The 24,906-nt window shown below is 49.1% G+C and overlaps 1 protein-coding gene and 3 long non-coding RNA genes across 5 annotated transcripts in view; 2 read left to right on the forward strand and 2 right to left on the reverse strand.

The window, feature by feature from the left end:
• Nucleotides 1–24,661, reverse strand: part of LOC127927988 (E3 ubiquitin-protein ligase SMURF1-like) — a 48,605-nt gene extending 23,944 nt beyond the window's left edge. Inside the window, exons 1-4 of the mRNA XM_052514820.1 lie at nucleotides 24,361–24,661; nucleotides 13,210–13,248; nucleotides 12,465–12,573; nucleotides 1,932–2,065 (exon numbers count right to left, since the gene is read on the reverse strand). Coding sequence (XP_052370780.1) covers nucleotides 1,932–2,065; nucleotides 12,465–12,573; nucleotides 13,210–13,248; nucleotides 24,361–24,415 — 337 coding nt within the window. The 5' untranslated portion in view covers nucleotides 24,416–24,661. The remainder of the gene's footprint in view (nucleotides 1–1,931; nucleotides 2,066–12,464; nucleotides 12,574–13,209; nucleotides 13,249–24,360) is intronic.
• On the reverse strand, nucleotides 2,818–7,281 carry LOC127927991 (uncharacterized). Its single transcript, XR_008129847.1, has 5 exons — nucleotides 7,175–7,281; nucleotides 5,975–7,088; nucleotides 4,504–4,740; nucleotides 3,994–4,273; nucleotides 2,818–2,948 (listed from the first exon to the last, which is right to left on the reverse strand). It is a non-coding gene; the product is annotated as an uncharacterized LOC127927991 (long non-coding RNA).
• LOC127927994 (uncharacterized) lies at nucleotides 7,303–8,840 on the forward strand. Its single transcript, XR_008129854.1, has 3 exons — nucleotides 7,303–7,401; nucleotides 7,944–8,134; nucleotides 8,210–8,840. It is a non-coding gene; the product is annotated as an uncharacterized LOC127927994 (long non-coding RNA).
• On the forward strand, nucleotides 21,418–23,320 carry LOC127927993 (uncharacterized). 2 transcript variants are annotated; one of them, XR_008129853.1, is made up of 5 exons: nucleotides 21,418–21,929; nucleotides 22,018–22,039; nucleotides 22,084–22,171; nucleotides 22,422–22,569; nucleotides 22,822–23,037. It is a non-coding gene; the product is annotated as an uncharacterized LOC127927993 (long non-coding RNA). The 2 variants fall into 2 exon arrangements; XR_008129852.1 differs by lacking the exons at nucleotides 22,084–22,171; nucleotides 22,822–23,037 and adding an exon at nucleotides 23,200–23,320 and having other exon boundaries at nucleotides 21,902–22,039; nucleotides 22,422–22,613.
• Nucleotides 24,662–24,906: the final 245 nt, after the last annotated feature.

The following is a 24,906-nucleotide window of genomic DNA, read 5'->3' on the forward strand; positions in this document are numbered from 1 at the left end:
CGTAGAATGTATGCACACATGACTGTAAGTCGCTTTGGATAAAAGCGTCTGCTAAATGGCATATATTATTATTATATTATTATTATATCATTATGGGGTACTGTGATATCATTATGGGGTACTGTGATATCATTATGGGGTATTGTGATATCATTATGGGGTATTGTGATGTCATTATGGGGTATTGTGATATCATTATGGGGTATTGTGATGTCATTATGGGGTATTGTGATGTCATTATGGGGTATTGTGATGTCATTATGGGGTATTGTGATGTCATTATGGGGTATTGTGATGTCATTATGGGGTATTGTGATGTCATTATGGGGTATTGTGATATCATTATGGGGTATTGTGATGTCATTATGGGGTATTGTGATGTCATTATTGGTTATTGTGCGCAGAAAAAAACAAATGGTCAGTCTAGCTGTATGGAGGAGAAGGTACTGCTCTGTTTCAGCTGGTATGGTCAGTCTAGCTGTCTGGAGAAGGTACTGCTCTGTTTCAGCTGGTATGGTCAGTCTAGCTGTCTGGAGAAGGTACTGCTCTGTTTCAGCTGGTATGGTCAGTCTAGCTGTATGGAGGAGAAGGTACTGCTCTGTTTCAGCTGGTATGGTCAGTCTAGCTGTCTGGAGGAGAAGGTACTGCTCTGTTTCAGCTGGTATGGTCAGTCTAGCTGTATGGAGGAGAAGGTACTGCTCTGTTTCAGCTGGTATGGTCAGTCTAGCTGTATGGAGGAGAAGGTACTGCTCTGTTTCAGCTGGTATGGTCAGTCTAGCTGAATGGAGGAGAAGGTACTGCTCTGTTTCAGCTGGTATGGTCAGTCTAGCTGTCTGGAGAAGATACTGCTCTGTTTCAGCTGGTATGGTCAGTCTAGCTGTATGGAGGAGAAGGTACTGCTCTGTTTCAGCTGGTATGGTCAGTCTAGCTGTATGGAGGAGAAGGTACTGCTCTGTTTCAGCTGGTATGGTCAGTCTAGCTGTATGGAGGAGAAGGTACTGCTCTGTTTCAGCTGGTATGGTCAGTCTAGCTGTATGGAGGAGAAGGTACTGCTCTGTTTCAGCTGGTATGGTCAGTCTAGCTGTCTGGAGAAGATACTGCTCTGTTTCAGCTGATATGGTCAGTCTAGCTGTATGGAGGAGAAGGTACTGCTCTGTTTCAGCTGGTATGGTCAGTCTAGCTGTGTGGAGGAGAAGGTACTGCTCTGTTTCAGCTGGTATGGTCAGACTAGCTGTGTGGAGGAGAAGGTACTGCTCTGTTTCAGCTGGTATGGTCAGTCTAGCTGTGTGGAGGAGAAGGTACTGCTCTGTTTCAGCTGGTATGGTCAGTCTAGCTGTCTGGAGGAGAAGGTACTGCTCTGTTTCAGCTGGTATGGTCAGTCTAGCTGTATGGAGGAGAAGGTACTGCTCTGTTTCAGCTGGTATGGTCAGTCTAGCTGTATGGAGGAGAAGGTACTGCTCTGTTTCAGCTGGTATGGTCAGTCTAGCTGTATGGAGAAGGTACTGCTCTGTTTCAGCTGGTATGGTCAGTCTAGCTGTATGGAGAAGGTACTGCTCTGTTTCAGCTGGTATGGTCAGTCTAGCTGTATGGAGAAGGTACTGCTCTGTTTCAGCTGGTATGGTCAGTCTAGCTGTATGGGAGAAGGTACTGCTCTGTTTCAGCTGGTATGGTCAGTCTAGCTGTCTGGAGGAGGTACTGCTCTGTTTCAGCTGGTATGGTCAGTCTAGCTGTATGGAGGAGAAGGTACTGCTCTGTTTCAGCTGGTATGATCAGTGTGTGTGTGTGTGTGTGTGTGTGTGTGTGTGGTGTGTGTGTGTCTCTACAGCCCGTGTCTTTCAGTCTGCTGATGGAGTTAGCCAGCAGTCGTTTCAGCTACTCGTTCCCTGGTGTGTGTGTGTGTGTGTGTGTGTGAGTGTGTGTGTGTCTCTTACAGCCCGTGTCTTTCAGTCTGCTGATGGAGTTAGCCAGCAGTCGTATACAGCCCAGGAACCCGGCGCCCTGCCGCTTGTGGATCTTCTTATGGTTCCACACACTGATGGTGATGGAGTCTGTCTTCCCTATGTACCTACACACACACACACACACACACACAGACACACACACACACACACACACACCACACACACACACACACACACACACACACACACACACACACACACATCACAGCATTGACACACACATACACACACACACACACACACACACACACACACACACAGACACACACATACACACACACACACACACACACACACACACACACACACACACACACACACACACACACACACACACACACACACACACACACACACACACACACACACACACACACACACACACACACACACACACACACACACACACACACACACACACACACACACACACACACACACACACACACGGAATAGAGGTCGACAGATTAATTAGGGCCGATTTCAAGTTTTCATAACATAATGGTAATATATATATATATATATACTATAGTACCTATAAGACCATCCAATACTATAGTACCAATAAGACCATCCAATACTATAGTACCTATAAGACCATCCAATACTATAGTACCTATAAGACCATCCAATAGATTAGACTGGCAATACTATAGTACCTATAAGACCATCCAATAGATTAGACTGGCAATACTATAGTACCAATAAGACCATCCAATAGATTAGACTGGTAATACTATAGTACCTATAAGACCATCCAATAGATTAGACTGGCAATACTATAGTACCAATAAGACCATCCAATAGATTAGACTGGCAATACTATAGTACCAATAAGACCATCCAATACTATAGTACCTATAAGACCATCCAATAGATTAGGCTGGCAATACTATAGTACCTATAAGACCATCCAATAGATTAGACTGGCAATACTATAGTACCTATAAGACCATCCAATAGATTAGACTGGCAATACTATAGTACCTATAAGACCATCCAATACTATAGTACCTATAAGACCATCCAATACTATAGTACCTATAAGACCATCCAATACTATAGTACCTATAAGACCATCCAATACTATAGTACCAATAAGACCATCCAATACTATAGTACCTATAAGACCATCCAATACTATAGTACCTATAAGACCATCCAATACTATAGTACCTATAAGACCATCCAATAGATTAGACTGGTAATACTATAGTACCTATAAGACCATCCAATAGATTAGACTGGTAATACTATAGTACCTATAAGACCATCCAATAGATTAGACTGGTAATACTATAGTACCTATAAGACCATCCAATAGATTAGACTGGCAATACTATAGTGCCTATAAGACCATCCAATAGATTAGACTGGCAATACTATAGTACCTATAAGACCATCCAATACTATAGTACCTATAAGACCATCCAATAGATTAGACTGGCAATACTATAGTACCAATAAGACCATCCAATACTATAGTGCCTATAAGACCATCCAATACTATAGTGCCTATAAGACCATCCAATACTATAGTGCCTATAAGACCATCCAATAGATTAGGCTGGCAATACTATAGTACCTATAAAACCATCCAATAGATTAGGCTGGCAATACTATAGTACCTATAAGACCATCCAATACTATAGTACCTATAAGACCATCCAATACTATAGTACCAATAAGACCATCCAATACTATAGTGCCTATAAGACCATCCAATACTATAGTGCCTATAAGACCATCCAATACTATAGTGCCTATAAGACCATCCAATAGATTAGGCTGGCAATACTATAGTACCTATAAGACCATCCAATAGATTAGGCTGGCAATACTATAGTACCTATAAGACCATCCAATACTATAGTACCTATAAGACCATCCAATAGATTAGACTGGCAATACTATAGTGCCTATAAGACCATCCAATAGATTAGACTGGTAATACTATAGTACCTATAAGACCATCCAATACTATAGTACCTATAAGACCATCCAATAGATTAGACTGGTAATACTATAGTACCTATAAGACCATCCAATACTATAGTACCTATAAGACCATCCAATAGATTAGACTGGCAATACTATAGTACCTATAAGACCATCCAATACTATAGTACCTATAAGACCATCCAATAGATTAGACTGGCAATACTATAGTACCTATAAGACCATCCAATAGATTAGACTGGCAATACTATAGTACCTATAAGACCATCCAATAGATTAGACTGGCAATACTATAGTACCTATAAGACCATCCAATACTATAGTACCTATTAGACCATCCAATACTATAGTACCTATAAGACCAATACTATAGTACCAATAAGACCATCCAATAGATAGACTGGTATACTATAGTACCAATAAGACCATCCATACTATAGTACCTATAAGACCATCCAATAGATTAGACTGGTAATACTATAGTACCTATAAGACCATCCAATACTATAGTACCTATAAGACCATCCAATAGATTAGACTGGTAATACTATAGTACCTATAAGACCATCCAATACTATAGTACCTATAAGACCATCCAATACTATAGTACCAATAAGACCATCCAATAGATTAGACTGGTAATACTATAGTACCTATAAGACCATCCAATACTATAGTACCTATAAGACCATCCAATAGATTAGACTGGTAATACTATAGTACCTATAAGACCATCCAATACTATAGTACCTATAAGACCATCCAATACTATAGTACCAATAAGACCATCCAATAGATTAGACTGGTAATACTATAGTACCTATAAGACCATCCAATACTATAGTACCTATAAGACCATCCAATACTATAGTACCTATAAGACCATCCAATAGATTAGACTGGCAATACTATAGTACCTATAAGACCATCCAATAGATTAGACTAGGACCATCCAATACTATAGTACCTTAGACCATCCAATACTATAGTACCTATAAGACCATCCCAATAGATTAGACTGGCAATACTATAGTACCTATAAGACCATCCAATAGATTAGGCTGGCAATACTATAGTACCTATAAGACCATCCAATACTATAGTACCTATAAGACCATCCAATACTATAGTACCTATAAGACCATCCAATACTATAGTACCAATAAGACCATCCAATAGATTAGACTGGCAATACTATAGTACCTATAAGACCATCCAATAGATTAGACTGGCAATACTATAGTACCAATAAGACCATCCAATACTATAGTAAGACCTATAAGACCATCCAATAGATTAGACTGGCAATACTATAGTACCTATAAGACCATCCAATAGATTAGACTGGCAATACTATAGTACCTATAAGACCATCCAATACTATAGTACCTATAAGACCATCCAATAGATTACTGGCAATACTATAGTACCTATAAGACCATCCAATAGATTAGACTGGCAATACTATAGTACCTATAAGACCATCCAATACTATAGTACCTATAAGACCATCCAATAGATTAGACTGGCAATACTATAGTACCTATAAGACCATCCAATAATAGTACCTATAAGACCATGGCAATACTATAGTACCTATAAGACCATCCAATACTATAGTACCTATTAGACCATCCAATACTATAGTACCTATAAGACCATCCAATACTATAGTACCTATAAGACCATCCAATAGATTAGACTGGTAATACTATAGTACCAATAAGACCATCCAATACTATAGTACCTATAAGACCATCCAATAGATTAGACTGGTAATACTATAGTACCTATAAGACCATCCAATACTATAGTACCTATAAGACCATCCAATAGATTAGACTGGCAATACTATAGTACCTATAAGACCATCCAATACTATAGTACCTATAAGACCATCCAATACTATAGTACCAATAAGACCATCCAATAGATTAGACTGGTAATACTATAGTACCTATAAGACCATCCAATACTATAGTACCTATAAGACCATCCAATAGATTAGACTGGTAATACTATAGTACCTATAAGACCATCCAATACTATAGTACCTATAAGACCATCCAATACTATAGTACCTATAAGACCATCCAATAGATTAGACTGGTAATACTATAGTACCTATAAGACCATCCAATACTATAGTACCTATAAGACCATCCAATAGATTAGACTGGCAATACTATAGTACCTATAAGACCATCCAATAGATTAGACTGGCAATACTATAGTACCTATAAGACCATCCAATAGATTAGGCTGTCAATACTATAGTACCTATAAGACCATCCAATAGATTAGACTGGCAATACTATAGTACCTATAAGACCATCCAATAGATTAGACTGGCAATACTATAGTACCTATAAGACCATCCAATACTATAGTACCTATAAGACCATCCAATACTATAGTACCTGTAAGACCATCCAATACTATAGTACCTATAAGACCATCCAATACTATAGTACCTGTAAGACCATCCAATACTATAGTACCTATAAGACCATCCAATACTATAGTGCCTATAAGACCATCCAATACTATAGTGCCTATAAGACCATCCAATACTATAGTACCTATAAGACCATCCAATACTATAGTGCCTATAAGACCATCCAATAGATTAGGCTGGCAATACTATAGTACCTATAAGACCATCCAATAGATTAGACTGGCAATACTATAGTACCTATAAGACCATCCAATAGATTAGACTGGCAATACTATAGTACCTATAAGACCATCCAATAGATTAGACTGGCAATACTATAGTACCAATAAGACCATCCAATAGATTAGACTGGCAATACTATAGTACCTATAAGACCATCCAATAGATTAGACTGGCAATACTATAGTACCTATAAGACCATCCAATAGATTAGACTGGCAATACTATAGTACCTATAAGACCATCCAATAGATTAGACTGGCAATACTATAGTACCTATAAGACCATCCAATAGATTAGACTGGCAATACTATAGTACCTGTAAGACCATCCAATAGATTAGACTGGCAATACTATAGTACCTATAAGACCATCCAATAGATTAGACTGGCAATACTATAGTACCTATAAGACCATCCAATAGATTAGACTGGCAATACTATAGTACCTATAAGACCATCCAATAGATTAGACTGGCAATACTATAGTACCTATAAGACCATCCAATAGATTAGACTGGCAATACTATAGTACCAATAAGACCATCCAATAGATTAGACTGGCAATACTATAGTACCAATAAGACCATCCAATAGATTAGACTGGCAATACTATAGTACCTATAAGACCATCCAATAGATTAGACTGGCAATACTATAGTACCAATAAGACCATCCAATAGATTAGGCTGGCAATACTATAGTACCAGTACTGAGTAATGATAACTAGGTTATATACACAGGGTACCAGTACTGAGTAATGATAACTAGGTTATATACACAGGGTACCAGTAATGATAACTAGGTTATATACACAGGGTACCAGTAAGTAATGATAACTAGGTTATATACACAGGGTACCAGTACTGAGTAATGATAACTAGGTTATATACACAGGATACCAGTAATGATAACTAGGTTATATACACAGGGTACCAGTACTGAGTAATGATAACTAGGTTATATACAGGGTACCAGTAATGATAACTAGGTTATATACACAGGGTACCAGTACTGAGTAATGATAACTAGGTTATAATACACAGGGTACCAGTACTGAGTAATGATAACTAGGTTATATACACAGGGTACCAGTACTGAGTAATGATAACTAGGTTATATACACAGGGTACCAGTACTGATAACTAGGTTATATACACAGGGTACCAGTACTGAGTAATGATAACTAGGTTATATACACAGGGTACCAGTACTGAGTAATGATAACTAGGTTATATACACAGGGTACCAGTACTGAGTAATGATAACTAGGTTATATACACAGGGTACCAGTACTGAGTAATGATAACTAGGTTATATACACAGGGTACCAGTACTGATAACTAGGTTATATACACAGGGTACCAGTACTGAGTAATGATAACTAGGTTATATACACAGGGTACCAGTACTGAGTAATGATAACTAGGTTATATACACAGGATACCAGTAATGATAACTAGGTTATATACACAGGGTACCAGTAATGATAACTAGGTTATATACACAGGGTACCAGTACTGAGTAATGATAACTAGGTTATATACACAGGGTACCAGTACTGAGTAATGATAACTAGGTTATATACACAGGGTACCAGTAATGATAACTAGGTTATATACACAGGGTACCAGTACTGAGTAATGATAACTAGGTTATATACACAGGATACCAGTAATGATAACTAGGTTATATACACAGGGTACCAGTACTGAGTAATGATAACTAGGTTATATACACAGGGTACCAGTACTGAGTCGATGTGCAGGGGCTGAGGTGACTTGAGGTAGATATGTATGTATAGGTAGGGACATCATTGCGTCACGCAAGCTCCCCACTCGTAACGTTAGCTCCCCGCTCGTCACGTTAGCTCCCCGCTCGTCACGCTAGCTCCCCGCTCGTCACGCTAGCTCCCCGCTCGTCACGTTAGCTCCCCGCTCGTCACGTTAGCTCCCCGCTCGTCACGTTAGCTCCCCGCTCGTCACGTTAGCTCCCCGCTCGTCACGTTAGCTCCCCGCTCGTCACGTTAGCTCCCCGCTCGTCACGTTAGCTCCCCGCTCGTCACGCTAGCTCCCCGCTCGTCACGTTAGCTCCCCGCTCGTCACGCTAGCTCCCCGCTCGTCACGTTAGCTCCCCGCTCGTCACGCTAGCTCCCCGCTCGTCACGCTAGCTCCCCGCTCGTCACGCTAGCTCCCCGCTCGTCACGTTAGCTCCCCGCTCGTCACGCTAGCTCCCCGCTCGTCACGCTAGCTCCCCCCGCTCGTCACGCTAGCTCCCCGCCGCTCGTCACGTTAGCTCCCCGCCGCTCGTCACGCCAGCTCCCCGCTCGTCACGCCAGCTCCCCGCTCGTCACGCCAGCTCCCGCTCGTCACGTTAGCTCCCCGCTCGTCACGCCGGCTCCCCGCCGCTCGTCACGTTGGCTCCCCGCTCGTCACGCTAGCTCCCCGCCGCTCGTCACGTTGGCTCCCCGCTCGTCACGCTAGCTCCCCCCGCTCGTCACGCTAGCTCCCCGCGTCACGCCAGCTCCCCGCTCGTCACGTTAGCTCCCCCGCTCGTCACGCTAGCTCCCGCTCGTCACGCTAGCTCCCCGCTCGCCACGCTAGCTCCCGGCTAGCTCCCGCTCGTCACGCTAGCTCCCCGCTCGTCACGCTAGCTCCCCGCCGCTCGTACGTTAGCTCCCCGCTCGTCACGTTGGCTCCCCGCTCGTCACGCTAGCTCCTCCCCGCTCGTCACGCTAGCTCCCGCTCGTCACGCAGCTCCCGCTCGTCACGCCAGCTCCCGCTCGTCACGTTAGCTCCCCGCCGTCACGCTAGCTCCCCGCTCGTCACGTTAGCTCCCCGTCACGTTAGCTCCCCGCTCGTCACGCTAGCTCCCCCCGCTCGTCACGCTAGCTCCCCGCCCACGCTAGCTCCCCGCTCGTCACGCGTTAGCTCCCCCCGCTCGTCACGCTAGCTCCCCCCGCTCGTCACGCTAGCTCCCGCTCGTCACGCTAGCTCCCCGCTCGTCACGCTAGCTCCCCGCTCTACGCTAGCTCCCCGCTCGTCACGTTAGCTCCCCGCTCGTCACGCTAGCTCCCCGCTCGTCACGCTAGCTCCCCGCCCGCTCGTCACGCTAGCTCCCCGCCGCTCGTCACGTTAGCTCCCCCCGCTCGTCACGCTAGCTCCCCGCTCGTCACGCCAGCTCCCCCCGCTCGTCACGCCAGCTCCCCGCTCGTCACGTTAGCTCCCCGCGCGTCACGCCGGCTCCCGCTCACGTTGGCTCCCCGCTCGTCACGCTAGCTCCCGCCGCCGTCACGTTGGCTCCCCGCTCGTCACGCTAGCTCCCCCCGCTCGTCACGCTAGCTCCCCGCTCGTCACGCCAGCTCCCCGCTCGTCACGTTAGCTCCCCGCCGCTCGTCACGCTAGCTCCCCGCTCGTCACGCTAGCTCCCTGCTCGCCACGCTAGCTCCCCGCTCCCCGCTCGTCACGCTAGCTCCCCGCTCGTCACGCTAGCTCCCCGCCGCTCGTCACGCTAGCTCCCCGCTCGTCACGTTGGCTCCCCGCTCGTCACGCTAGCTCCCCGCCGCTCGTCACGCTAGCTCCCCGCTCGTCACGCCAGCTCCCCGCTCGTCACGCCAGCTCCCCGCTCGTCACGCTAGCCCCCGTCACGCTAGCTCCCCGCTCGTCACGCTAGCTCCCTGCTCGTCACGCTAGCCACGCTAGCTAGCTCCCCGCTCGTCACGTTAGCTCCCCGCTCGTCACGCTAGCTCCCCCCGCTCGTCACGTTAGCTCCTCGCTCGTCACGTTAGCTCCCCGCTCGTCACGCTAGCTCCCTCCCCGCTCCCCACTCGTCACGTTAGCTCCCCGCTCGTCACTCTCGCTCCCCGCTCGTCACTCTCGCTCCCCGCTCGTCACTCTCGCTCCCCGCTCGTCCACTAGCTCCCTAGCTCCCCACTCATCATGCTGGACACAACTTCACACAATGTGACATGGTACACAACAACAACATGGTAGCAACACAACATGGTAGCAACACAGCCCGCTAGCAACACAACAACAACATGGTAGCAACACAGCATGCTAGCAACACAGCAACAACATGGTAGCAACACAGCAACAACATGGTAGCAACACAGCATGCTAGCAACACAGCAACAACATGGTAGCAACACAACAACAACATGGTAGCAACACAGCAACAACATGGTAGCAACACAGCATGCTAGCAACACAGCATGCTAGCAACACAGCAACAACATGGTAGCAACACACAACAACATGGTAGCAACACAACAACAACAACATGGTAGCAACACAGCAACAACAACATGCTAGCAACACAACAACAAGATGGGAACAACACAGCATGCTAGCAACAACATGGTACAACACAACATGGTAGCAACACAACAACAACATGGTAGCAACACAACAACAACATGGTAGCAACACAACATGCTAGCAACACAACAACAACATGGTAGCAACACAGATGGGTAATGACAACACAGCATGGCAGCAACTAATGACAACACAGCATGGTACAGACAACGGACACAGACAACGGACACAGACAACGGACACAGACAACGGACACAGACAACGGACACAGACAACGGACACAGACAACGGACACAGACAACGGACACAGACAACGGACACAGACAACGGACAAGAAGAGAGCAGTGAAATAAAAACAAGTCATCAAGGGAAGGGAAACAGACTGTAGCCCCATGAAATCAGCCCCTCTTGCTCAATAACTCAACGCCCACTGGGACGGCCCTGAATTCTCTGACCCGTCTCAGTGCTTAAAAAGGAACGATATCAACCGGATCAGAACTTTATTTTGCTGTTCAGTGGGTGTGTGGGTTTCAGTGTGTTTCAGTGGGTTTCAGTGTGTTTCAGTGGGCCACAGTGGGTTTCAGTGGGCCGCAGTGGGTTTCAGTGTGCCGCAGTGGGTTTCAGTGGGTTTCAGTGGGCCGCAGTGGGTTTCAGTGGGTTTCAGTGGCCGCAGTGGGTTTCAGTGGGCCGCAGTGGGTTTCAGTGGGCCGCAGTGGGTTTCAGTGGGTTTCAGTGTGCCGCAGTGGGTTTCAGTGGGTTTCAGTGTGTTTCAGTGGGTTTCAGTGTGATTCAGTGGGCCGCAGTGGGTTTCAGTGGGCAGCAGTGGGTTTCAGTGGGCCGCAGTGGGTTTCAGTGGGTTTCAGTGTGCCGCAGTGGGTTTCAGTATGTGGGTTTCAGTGTGCCGCAGTGGGTTTCAGTGTGTTTCAGTGTGTTTCAGTGTGCCGCAGTGGGTTTCAGTGTGCCGCAGTGGGTTTCAGTGGGCCGCAGTGGGTTTCAGTGGGCCACAGTGGGTTTCAGTGGGTTTCAGTGTGCCGCAGTGGGTTTCAGTGTGCCGCAGTGGGTTTCAGTATGTGGGTTTCAGTGTGTTTCAGTGTGTTTCAGTGGGTTTCAGTGTGCCGCAGTGGGTTTCAGTGGGCCGCAGTGGGTTTCAGTGGGTTTCAGTGGGCCGCAGTGGGTTTCAGTGGGCCGCAGTGGGTTTCAGTGGGTTTCAGTGGGCCGCAGTGGGTTTCAGTGGGCCGCAGTGGGTTTCAGTGGGTGTGTGTGTTTCAGTGGGCCGCAGTGGGTTTCAGTGGGCCGCAGTGGGTTTCAGCGGGTTTCAGTGGGTTTCAGTGGGCCGCAGTGGGTTTCAGTGGGCCGCAGTGGGTTTCAGTGGGTTTCAGCAGTGGGTTTCAGTGGGCCGCAATGGGTTTCAGTGGGCCGCAATGGGTTTCAGTGGGTTTCAGTGGGCCGCAGTGGGTTTCAGTGGGCCGCAGTGGGTTTCAGTGGGCTTCAGTGGGCCGCAGTGGGTTTCAGTGGGCCGCAGTGGGTTTCAGTATGTGGGTTTACTCACAGGTCATAGTGTTGGTTCCATTTGGGGTCCAGAGTGCTCTTCACTGTGTCTGTAGAATGACACTGTCCTGATCCATCCACCACGACCTTTGCAAATGGGTCCGGCAACCCTACACACACACACACACACACACACACACACACACACACACACACACACACACACACACACACACACACACACACACACACACACACACACACACACACACACACACACACACTTATTATAAAGTAGAATGTGAAAGAGAGAGGAAGACAGAAAGAAAGATGGAGACAGACAGAGAGGAGGGATCAGAGATACTTACAGAAGGAGACAGACAGAGAGGAGGGATCAGAGATACTTACAGAAGGAGACAGACAGAGAGGAGGGATCAGAGATACTTACAGAAGGAGACAGACAGAGAGGAGGGATCAGAGATACTTACAGAAGGAGACAGACAGAGAGGAGGGATCAGAGATACTTACAGAAGGAGACAGACAGAGGAGGGATCAGAGATACTTACAGAAGGAGACAGACAGAGAGGAGGGATCAGAGATACTTACAGAAGGAGACAGACAGAGAGGAGGGATCAGAGATACTTACAGAAGGAGACAGACAGAGAGGAGGGATCAGAGATACTTACAGAAGGAGACAGACAGAGAGGAGGGATCAGAGATACTTACAGAAGGAGACAGACAGAGAGGAGGGATCAGAGATACTTACAGAAGGAGACAGACAGAGAGGAGGGATCAGAGATACTTACGGAAGAAGTCTTTCTTTGCAAGGTTCTTGGCACATAAGACTAAAAACACAGAACAGACAACTGTCAGTCAACCAAACAGATGTCACTACAGACAGCCTGACAGCCAATCAGATCAGTGACTGGCTGCTGTAAGCCAATCAACAGATGTCTCTTCACCTCCCCACAGCTTCTCTCTTCATCTCCCTCCCTTTCTCTCCCCACAGCTTCCCTCTTCATCTCCCTCCCTTTCTCTCCCCACAGCTTCCCTCTTCATCTCCCTCCCTTTCTCTCCCCACAGCTTCCCTCTTCATCTCCCTCCTCCTCCCACAGCTTCCCTCTTCACCTCCCTCCCTTTCTCTCCCCACAGCTTCCCTCTTCATCTCCCTCCCTTTCTCTCCCCACAGCTTCCCTCTTCATCTCCCTCCTCTCTCCCACAGCTTCCCTCTTCACCTCCCTCCCTTTCTCTCCCCACAGCTTCCCTCTTCATCTCCCTCCCTTTCTCTCCCCACAGCTTCCCTCTTCATCTCCCTCCTTTCTCTCCCCACAGCTTCCCTCTTCATCTCCCTCCCTTTCTCTCCCCACAGCTTCCCTCTTCATCTCCCTCCCTTTCTCTCCCCACAGCTTCCTCTTCATCTCCCTCCTCCTCCCACAGCTTCCCTCTTCATCTCCCTCCCTTTCTCTCCCCACAGCTTCCCTCTTCATCTCCCTCCCTTTCTCTCCCCACAGCTTCCCTCTTCATCTCCCTCCCTTTCTCTCCCCACAGCTTCCCTCTTCATCTCCCTCCCTTTCTCTCCCCACAGCTTCCCTCTTCATCTCCCTCCCTTTCTCTCCCCACAGCTTCCCTCTTCATCTCCCTCCCTTTCTCTCCCCACAGCTTCCTCTTCATCTCCCTCCCTTTCTCTCCCCACAGCTTCCCTCTTCACCTCCCTCCCTTTCTCTCCCCACAGCTTCCCTCTTCATCTCCCTCCCTTTCTCTCCCCCAGCTTCCCTCTTCATCACCCTCCTCCTCCCACAGCTTCCCTCTTCACCTCCCTCCCTTTCTCTCCCCACAGCTTCCCTCTTCATCTCCCTCCCTTTCTCTCCCCACAGCTTCCCTCTTCACCTCCCTCCCTTTCTCTCCCCACAGCTTCCCTCTTCATCTACCTCCCTTTCTCTCCCCACAGCTTCTCTCTTCATCTCCCTCCTCCTCCCCACCTTCTCTCTTCATCTGCCTCCCTTTCTCTCCCCACAGCTTCCCTCTTCATCTCCCTCCCTTTCTCTCCCCACAGCTTCCCTCTTCATCTCCCTCCCTTTCTCTCCCCACAGCTTCCCTCTTCATCTCCCTCCCTTTCTCTCCCCCAGCTTCCCTCTTCATCTCCCTCCCTTTCTCTCCCCACAGCTTCCCTCTTCACCTCCCTCCCTTTCTCTCCCCACAGCTTCCCTCTTCACCTCCCTCCCTTTCTCTCCCCACAGCTTCCCTCTTCATCTCCCTCCCTTTCTCTCCCCACAGCTTCCCTCTTCATCTCCCTCCCTTTCTCTCCCCACAGCTTCCCTCTTCACCTCCCTCCCTTTCTCTCCCCACAGCTTCCCTCTTCACCTCCCTCCCTTCTCTCCCTCCCCACAGCTTCCCTCTTCACCTCCCTCCCTTTCTCTCCCCACAGCTTCCCTCTTCATCTCCCTCCCTTTCTCTCCCCACAGCTTCCCTCTTCATCTCCCTCCCTTTCTCTCCCCACAGCTTCCCTCTTCACCTCCCTCCCTTTCTCTCCCACAGCTTCCCTCTTCATCTCCCTCCCTTTCTCTCCCCACAGCTTCCCTCTTCATCTCCCTCCCTTTCTCTCCCCACAGCTTCCCTCTTCATCTCCCTCCCTTTTCTCCCCACCGCTTCCCTCTTCATCTCCCTCCCTTTCTCTCCCCACAGCTTCCCTCTTCACCTCCCTCCCTTTCTCTCCCACAGCTTCCCTCTTCATCTCCCTCCCTTTCTCTCCCCACAGCTTCCCTCTTCATCTCCCTCCCTTTCTCTCCCCACAGCTTCCCTCTTCATTTCTCTCCCCACAGCTTCCCTCTTCATCTCCCTCCCTTTCTCTCCCCACAGCTTCTCTCTTCATCTCCCTCCTTTCTCTCCCCACAGCTTCCCTCTTCACATCTCCCTCCCTTTCTCTCCCCACAGCTTCCCTCTTCATCTCCCTCCCTTTCTCTCCCACAGCTTCCCTCTTCATCTCCCTCCCTTTCTCTCCCCCAGCTTCCCTCTTCATCTCCCTCCCTTTCTCTCCCCACAGCTTCCCTCTTCATCTCCCTCCCTTTCTCTCCCCACAGCTTCCCTCTTCATCTCCCTCCCTTTCTCTCCCCAGCTTCCCTCTTCATCTCCCTCCTCCTCCCCACAGCTTCCCTCTTCATCTCCCTCCCTTACTCTCCCCACAGCTTCCCTCTTCATCTCCCTCCCTTCTCTCCCCACAGCTTCCCTCTTCATCTCCCTCCCTTTCTCTCCCCCAGCTTCCCTCTTCATCTCCCTCCTCCTCCCCCACAGGTTCCTCTTCATCTCCCTCCCTTTCTCTCCCACAGCTTCCCTCTTCATCTCCCTCCCTTTCTCTCCCCACAGCTTCCCTCTTCACCTCCCTCCCTTTCTCTCCCACAGCTTTCCCTCTTCATCTCCTCCCTTTCTCTCCCACAGCTTCCCTCTTCATCTCCCTCCTCCTCCCACAGCTTCCCTCTTCATCTCCCTCCCTTTCTCTCCCACAGCTTCCCTCTTCATCTCCCTCCCTTTCTCTCCCCACAGCTTCCTCTTCATCTCCCTCCCTTTCTCTCCCCCAGCTTCCCTCTTCATCTCCCTCCTCTCCCACAGCTTCCCTCTTCATCTCCCTCCCTTTCTCTCCCCACAGCTTCCCTCTTCATCTCCCTCCCTTTCTCTCCCCACAGCTTCCCTCTTCACCTCCCTCCCTTTCTCTCCCACAGCTTCTCTCTCTTCATCTCCCTCCCTTTCTCTCCCACAGCTTCCCTCTTCATCTCCCTCCTCCTCCCACAGCTTCCCTCTTCATCTCCCTCCCTTTCTCTCCCACAGCTTCCCTCTTCATCTCCCTCCCTTTCTCTCCCCACAGCTTCCCTCTTCATCTCCCTCCCTTTCTCTCCCCACAGCTTCCCTCTTCACCTCCCTCCCTTTCTCTCCCACAGCTTCTCTCTCTTCATCTCCCTCCCTTTCTCTCCCACAGCTTCCCTCTTCATCTCCCTCCCTCTCCCACAGCTTCCCTCTTCATCTCCCTCCCTTTCTCTCCCCACAGCTTCCCTCACCTCCCTCCCTTTCTCTCCCACAGCTTCCCTCCTTCCTCCTCCCCATAGCTTCTCTCTCTCTCCTCCCCACAGCTTCTCTCTCTCTCCTCCCCACAGCTTCTCTCTCTCTCCTCCCTACAGCTTCTCTTCTCTCCCTCCTTTCCTCCCCACCCACAGCTTCTCCTCTCCTCCTCTCTTCCTCCCTCCTCCTCCTCCTCCCACAGCTTCCCTCTCCTCTCCTCCTCCCCTCACAGCTTCTCTCTCCTCCTCCTCCTCCCCACAGCTTCTCTCTCTCAACCTCCTCCCCACAGCTTCTCTCTCACCTCCCTCCCCACAGCTTCTCTTCTCCTCCTCCCCACCTCCTCTCTCTCTCTCCTCCTCCTCCCCACAGCTTCTCTCTCTCCTCCTCCCAGCTTCCTCTTCTCTCCCCCACAGCTTCTCTCTCTCCTCCTCAGCTTCTCTCTCCTCCTCCTCCTCCTCCTCCTCACAGCTTCCTCTCTCCTCCCCTCCTTCCCAGCTTCTCTCTCAACCTCCTCCCCACAGCTTCCTCTTCTCCTCCCTCAGCTTCTCTCTCTCTCTCCTCCTCCTCCTCTTCACTTCTCTTCTCTCTCTCTCCTCCCCACAGCTTCCTCTTCTTCTCTCTCTCCTCCTCCCCACAGCTTCTCTCCTCCTCCTCCTCCTCCCCACAGCTTCTCTCAGCATCTATCCTGTGTATGTGTGTGTAGTGTATTTCAGTGTGTGTCTGTGGTGACCTGGTCTCACCTGTTGTCTCTCTCTGACCCTAACCCACCTGTTGTCTCTCTCTGACCCTAACCCACCTGTTGTCTCTCTCTGACCCTAACCCACCTTGTCTCTCTCTGACCCTAACCCACCTGTTGTCTCTCTCTGACCCTAACCCACCTGTTGTCTCTCTCTGACCCTAACCCACCTGTTGTCTCTCTCTGACCCTAACCCACCTGTTGTCTCTCTCTGACCCTAACCCACCTGTTGTCTCTCTCTGACCCTAACCCACCTGTTGTCTCTCTCTGACCCTAACCCACCTGTTGTCTCTCTCTGACCCTAACCCACCTGTTGTCTCTCTCTGACCCTAACCCACCTGTTGTCTCTCTCTGACCCTAACCCACCTGTTGTCTCTCTCTGACCCTAACCCACCTGTTGTCTCTCTCTGACCCTAACCCACCTGTTGTCTCTCTCTGACCCTAACCCACCTGTTGTCTCTCTCTGACCCTAACCCACCTGTTGTCTCTCTCTGACCCTAACCCACCTGTTGTCTCTCTCTGACCCTAACCCACCTGTTGTCTCTCTCTGACCCTAACCCACCTGTTGTCTCTCTCTGACCCTAACCCACCTGTTGTCTCTCTCTGACCCTAACCCACCTGTTGTCTCTCTCTGACCCTAACCCACCTGTTGTCTCTCTCTGACCCTAACCCACCTGTTGTCTCTCTCTGACCCTAACCCACCTGTTGTCTCTCTCTGACCCTAACCCACCTGTTGTCTCTCTCTGACCCTAACCCACCTGTTGTCTCTCTCTCTGACCCTAACCCACCTGTTGTCTCTCTCTGACCCTAACCCACCTGTTGTCTCTCTCTGACCCTAACCCACCTGTTGTCTCTCTCTGACCCTAACCCACCTGTGTCTCTCTCTGACCCTAACCCACCTGTTGTCTCTCTCTGACCCTAACCCACCTGTTGTCTCTCTCTGACCCTAACCCACCTGTTGTCTCTCTCTGACCCTAACCCACCTCTCTCTCTGACCCTAACCCACCTGTTGTCTCTCTCCCCTAACCCACCTGTTGTCTCTCTCTGACCCTAACCCACCTGTTGTCTCTCTCTGACCCTAACCCACCTGTTGTCTCTCTCTGACCCTAACCCACCTGTTGTCTCTCTCTGACCCTAACCCACCTGTTGTCTCTCTCTGACCCTAACCCACCTGTTGTCTCTCTCTGACCCTAACCCACCTGTTGTCTCTCTCTGACCCTAACCCACCTGTTGTCTCTCTCTGACCCTAACCCACCTGTTGTCTCTCTCTGACCCTAACCCACCTGTTGTCTCTCTCTGACCCTAACCCACCTGTTGTCTCTCTCTGACCCTAACCCACCTGTTGTCTCTCTCTGACCCTAACCCACCTGTTGTCTCTCTCTGACCCTAAACCCACCTGTTGTCTCTCTCTGACCCTAACCCACCTGTTGTCTCTCTCTGACCCTAACCCACCTGTTGTCTCTCTCTGACCCTAACCCACCTGTTGTCTCTCTCTGACCCTAACCCACCTGTTGTCTCTCTCTGACCCTAACCCACCTGTTGTCTCTCTCTGACCCTAACCCACCTGTTGTCTCTCTCTGACCCTAACCCACCTGTTGTCTCTCTCTGACCCTAACCCACCTGTTCTCTCTCTCTGACCCTAACCCACCTGTTGTCTCTCTCTGACCCTAACCCACCTGTTGTCTCTCTCTGACCCTAACCCACCTGTTGTCTCTCTCTGACCCTAACCCACCTGTTGTCTCTCTCTGACCCTAACCCACCTGTTGTCTCTCTCTGACCCTAACCCACCTGTTGTCTCTCTCTGACCCTAACCCACCTGTTGTCTCTCTCTGACCCTAACCCACCTGTTGTCTCTCCTGACCCTAACCCACCTGTTGTCTCTCTCTGACCCTAACCCACCTGTTGTCTCTCTCTCTGACCCTAACCCACCTGTTGTCTCTCTCTGACCCTAACCCACCTGTTGTCTCTCTCTGACCCTAACCCACCTGTTGTCTCTCTCTGACCCTAACCCACCTGTTGTCTCTCTCTGACCCTAACCCACCTGTGTGTCTCTCTCTGACCCTAACCCACCTGTTGTCTCTCTCTGACCCTAACCCACCTGTTGTCTCTCTCTGACCCTAACCCACCTGTTGTCTCTCTCTGACCCTAACCCACCTGTTGTCTCTCTCTGACCCTAACCCACCTGTTGTCTCTCTCTCTGACCCTAACCCACCTGTTGTCTCTCTCTGACCCTAACCCACCTGTTGTCTCTCTCTGACCCTAACCCACCTGTTGTCTCTCTCTGACCCTAACCCACCTGTTGTCTCTCTCTGACCCTAACCCACCTGTTGTCTCTCTCTGACCCTAACCCACCTGTTGTCTCTCTCTGACCCTAACCCACCTGTTGTCTCTCTCTGACCCTAACCCACCTGGTTGTCTCTCTCTGACCCTAACCCACCTGTTGTCTCTCTCTGACCCTAACCCACCTGTTGTCTCTCTCTGACCCTAACCCACCTGTTGTCTCTCTCTGACCCTAACCCACCTGTTGTCTCTCTCTGACCCTAACCCACCTGTTGTCTCTCTCTCTGACCCTAACCCACCTGTTGTCTCTCTCTGACCCTAACCCACCTGTTGTCTCTCTCTGACCCTAACCCACCTGTTGTCTCTCTCTGACCCTAACCCACCTGTTGTCTCTCTCTGACCCTAACCCACCTGTTGTCTCTCTCTGACCCTAACCCACCTGTTGTCTCTCTCTGACCCTAACCCACCTGTTGTCTCTCTCTCTGACCCTAACCCACCTGGTGTCTCTCTCTGACCCTAACCCACCTGTTGTCTCTCTCTGACCCTAACCCACCTGTTGTCTCTCTCTGACCCTAACCCACCTGTTGTCTCTCTCTGACCCTAACCCACCTGTTGTCTCTCTCTGACCCTAACCCACCTGTTGTCTCTCTCTGACCCTAACCCACCTGTTGTCTCTCTCTGACCCTAACCCACCTGTTGTCTCTCTCTCTCTCCCTAACCCACCTGTTGTCTCTCTCTGACCCTAACCCCCCTGTTTTGTCTCTCTCTGACCCTAACCCACCTGTTGTCTCTCTCTCTGACCCTAACCCACCTGTTGTCTCTCTCTCTGACCCTAACCCACCTGTTGTCTCTCTCTGACCCTAACCCACCTGTTGTCTCTCTCTGACCCTAACCCACCTGTTGTCTCTCTCTGACCCTAACCCACCTGTTGTCTCTCTCTGACCCTAACCCACCTGTTGTCTCTCTCTGACCCTAACCCACCTGTTGTCTCTCTCTGACCCTAACCCACCTGTTGTCTCTCTCTGACCCTAACCCACCTGTTGTCTCTCTCTGACCCTAACCCACCTGTTGTCTCTCTCTGACCCTAACCCACCTGTTGTCTCTCTCTGACCCTAACCCACCTGTTGTCTCTCTCTGACCCTAACCCACCTGTTGTCTCTCTCTGACCCTAACCCACCTGTTGTCTGACCCTAACCCACCTGTTGTCTCTCTCTGACCCTAACCCACCTGTTGTCTCTCTCTGACCCTAACCCACCTGTTGTCTCTCTCTGACCCTAACCCACCTGTCTTGTCTCTCTCTGACCCTAACCCACCTGTTGTCTCTCTCTGACCCTAACCCACCTGTTGTCTCTCTCTGACCCTAACCCACCTGTTGTCTCTCTCTGACCCTAACCCACCTGTTGTCTCTCTGACCCTAACCCACCTGTTGTCTCTCTCTGACCCTAACCCACCTGTTGTCTCTCTCTGACCCTAACCCACCTGTTGTCTCTCTCTGACCCTAACCCACCTGTTGTCTCTCTCTGACCCTAACCCACCTGTTGTCTCTCTCTGACCCTAACCCACCTGTTGTCTCTCTCTGACCCTAACCCACCTGTTGTCTCTCTCTGACCCTAACCCACCTGTTGTCTCTCTCTGACCCTAACCCACCTGTTGTCTCTCTCTGACCCTAACCCACCTGTTGTCTCTCTCTGACCCTAACCCACCTGTTGTCTCTCTCTGACCCTAACCCACCTGGTGTCTCTCTCTGACCCAAACCCACCTGTTGTCTCTCTCTGACCCTAACCCACCTGTTGTCTCTCTCTGACCCTAACCCACCTGTTGTCTCTCTCTGACCCTAACCCACCTGTTGTCTCTCTCTGACCCTAACCCACCTGTTGTCTCTCTCTGACCCTAACCCACCTGTTGTCTCTCTCTGACCCTAACCCACCTGTTGTCTCTCTCTGACCCTAACCCACCTGTTGTCTCTCTCTGACCCTAACCCACTGTGTCTGATACTGTAGTAGTTAATGGAAGCCGTGCAGACTGGCTGGGTCTCTATTCACATGGAGATGATGTCTTTCTGCAGTCTGGACTGAGCTTCGTCCACTGGTTCACACAGCAACACTGTGTGGTTTGCTATCTAATAGACGTGTGCCAACACTCTGGGTGTGACATGCTTACTAAACACACTCAGCAGATTAATTGTCTGGCTAACTAACGTTATCGGCTAACTACTAACGAGCCGACTATAAAAAATAAAATAAAAAATATCTAGGTGCTAGCCAACGTTACTGAGTAAACATTAGTCAACTTAGTTTAGCGGCCTAATTTGCTCTAGAAACCCTACCAACTAGCTGCTTTGAGATCAGTTAGCTAGCTAGCTACATCTCTAAACACTAGCTGGTTAGCCAGGTTAGATATCTTGGTAATGTAGAGAGCAGGTCAGTTATAGGGGAAGTAGTTCGCTAGAATAGCTCCTGAATAGTCTAGTTAGGACACTGGTTAGGTCTAGTTAGGACACTGGTTAGGTCTAGTTAGGACACTGGTTAGGTCTAGTTAGGACACTGGTTAGGTCTAGTTAGGGCACTGGTTAGGTCTAGTTAGGACGCTGGTTAGGTCTAGTTAGGACACTGGTTAGGTCTAGTTAGGACACTGGTTAGGTCTAGTTAGGACACTGGTTAGGTCTAGTTAGGACACTGGTTAGGTCTAGTTAGGACACTGGTTAGGTCTAGTTAGGACACTGGTTAGGTCTAGTTAGGCCACCGTGGCAGGAGGACACTGGTTAGGTCTAGTTAGGACACTGGTTAGGTCTAGTTAGGACACTGGTTAGGTCTAGTTAGGACACTGGTTAGGTCTAGTTAGGCCACCTGGTTGGTCTAGTTAAACACTGGTTAGGTCTAGTTAGGACACTGGTTAGGTCAGTTAGGACACTGGTTAGGTCTAGTTAGGCCACCGTGGCAGGAGGACACTGGTTAGGTCTAGTTAGGACGCTGGTTAGGTCTAGTTAGGACACTGGTTAGGTCTAGTTAGGACACTGGTTAGGTCTAGTTAGGATGCTGGTTAGGTCTAGTTAGGCCACCGTGGCAGGAGGACACTGGTTAGGTCTAGTTAGGACGCTGGTTAGGTCTAGTTAGGACACTGGTTAGGTCTAGTTAAGACGCTGGTTAGGTCTAGTTAGGACGCTGGTTAGGTCTAGTTAGGACGCTGGTTAGGTCTAGTTAGGACGCTGGTTAGGTCTAGTTAGGCCACCGTGGCAGGAGAACACTGGTTAGGTCTAGTTAGGATGCTGGTTAGGTCTAGTTAGGACACTGGTTAGGTCTAGTTAGGCCACCGTGGCAGGAGGACACTGGTTAGGTCTAGTTAGGACACTGGTTAGGTCTAGTTAGGACACTGGTTAGGTCTAGTTAAGACGCTGGTTAGGTCTAGTTAAGACGCTGGTTAGGTCTAGTTAGGACGCTGGTTAGGTCTAGTTAGGACGCTGGTTAGGTCTAGTTAGGACACTGGTTAGGTCTAGTTAGGACGCTGGTTAGGTCTAGTTAGGCCACCGTGGCAGGAGGACACTGGTTAGGTCTAGTTAGGACGCTGGTTAGGTCTAGTTAGGCCACCGTGGCAGAAGGACACTGGTTAGGTCTAGTTAGGACACTGGTTAGGTCTAGTTAGGACACTGGTTAGGTCTAGTTAGGCCACCGTGGCAGGAGGACACTGGTTAGGTCTAGTTAGGACGCTGGTTAGGTCTAGTTAGGACACTGGTTAGGTCTAGTTAAGACGCTGGTTAGGTCTAGTTAGGACGCTGGTTAGGTCTAGTTAGGACGCTGGTTAGGTCTAGTTAGGACGCTGGTTAGGTCTAGTTAGGCCACCGTGGCAGGAGGACACTGGTTAGGTCTAGTTAGTGTAACGGATGTGAAACGGCTAGCTTAGTTAGCGGTGTGCGCTAAATAGCGTTTCAATCGGTTACGTCACTTGCTCTGAGACCTTGAAGTAGTATTGGACCCTTGAACTGGCTTTTGTGGAGTGATGGGTAACGATGCTTCCGTGGGTGACTGTTGTCGTTGTTGTCAGAAGGTCCCTGGTTAGGTCTGGGCCAGGTTACAGGTTTAAAAGTATACTGTTACATTAGGACACTGGTTAGGTCTAGTTATGACACTGGTTAGGTCTAGTTAGGATGCTGGTTAGGTCTAGTTAGGACACTGGTTAGGTCTAGTTAGGACGCTGGTTAGGTCTAGCAGGTGCACTCCGCTGGTTAGGTCTAGTTATGACACTGGTTAGGTCAAGTTAGGATGCTGGTTAGGTCTAGTTATGACACTGGTTAGGTCTAGTTAGGACACTGGTTAGGTCTAGTTAGGACACTGGTTAGGTCTAGTTAGGACACTGGTTAGGTCTAGTTAGGACGCTGGTTAGGTCTAGTTAGGACACCGTGGCAGAAGGACACTGGTTAGGTCTAGTTAGGACGCTGGTTAGGTCTAGTTAGGACACTGGTCAACTAAACAGAGTATTATTCAGCTCATGACTAACCTACTAACTAACTGTTCCCGTTAGTTAACTAGCCAAACACCTTGGACGAGGCTGTTACAATGGCATTTGGCAGAGACAAACCAGCCTGTTAAATCAGGCGAATATTAGACGCCTTTCAATCGAAATAGCTAGTTAATAACGTTAATGAAGTAGCTATCCTCATCCGTTTGTTGAGTTATTTGAACTAACTAATAAGAGTTAAGGCCTAGTTAACGTTACCTATTGTACGTTACGTTAGATGTCAGTAAATAGAGAAACCCCCGGATGTGAACCCTGTCCGGTGTCGCTGGCGCCATGACAGCCTCGGAAATGTAGCTCTGTCCACCCCCCTGTTACAGGCTTTTAAATCCAGAATAATACAAATTAAACCGTAAGCGCTTTCCCGGTGTTTTAGTTAGTTTACCTGTCAGGCGGATTTTGATGCTGGACCCGGTCCTCCGAGACCCAGGACCCGACATCACAGCGGAAGAACTGTTACTGTAAACTCCCGTTGTTTTGTTGGTGTCGCTCCAACACACCAACTCGACACTCCTTCCTGGGGGATAGTACTCTAGGTTGTCAGAATATGTGGCTTGTGTCTGTCTTCTTCAGGGGTTAAATGTGTATTATTTCCTGGCGAAATCCCCCGTCCCGACCGAGCCGCAACACAGACGGACATTTTCGGTGGCTCTGGACCATAGAATTAGAATACTAGAAGACCATAGAATTAGAATACTAGAAGGGTCATGAACCGTTCTTATGATTGTCTAAAGGGCGGCCATGTTGGTCAGGGAGTCGACCAACCATGGTTTCCCAGTGCTGTAAGATAAGATAGTGTGAAAAATAATGAATGTAAATCATTTATCTGCACTGTATGTGTGTTAGCTAGCTGGCCAGCCAGTTTTAGAGGAATGATTTCCATTATTTTAATTAAATGCAACATTCAAACAACGCAGTCAATCCACCACAG

The sequence above is a fragment of the Oncorhynchus keta genome, unplaced genomic scaffold (assembly GCF_023373465.1).
Source record: "Oncorhynchus keta strain PuntledgeMale-10-30-2019 unplaced genomic scaffold, Oket_V2 Un_scaffold_2008_pilon_pilon, whole genome shotgun sequence".
NCBI classification, from domain to species: Eukaryota; Metazoa; Chordata; class Actinopteri; order Salmoniformes; family Salmonidae; genus Oncorhynchus; species Oncorhynchus keta.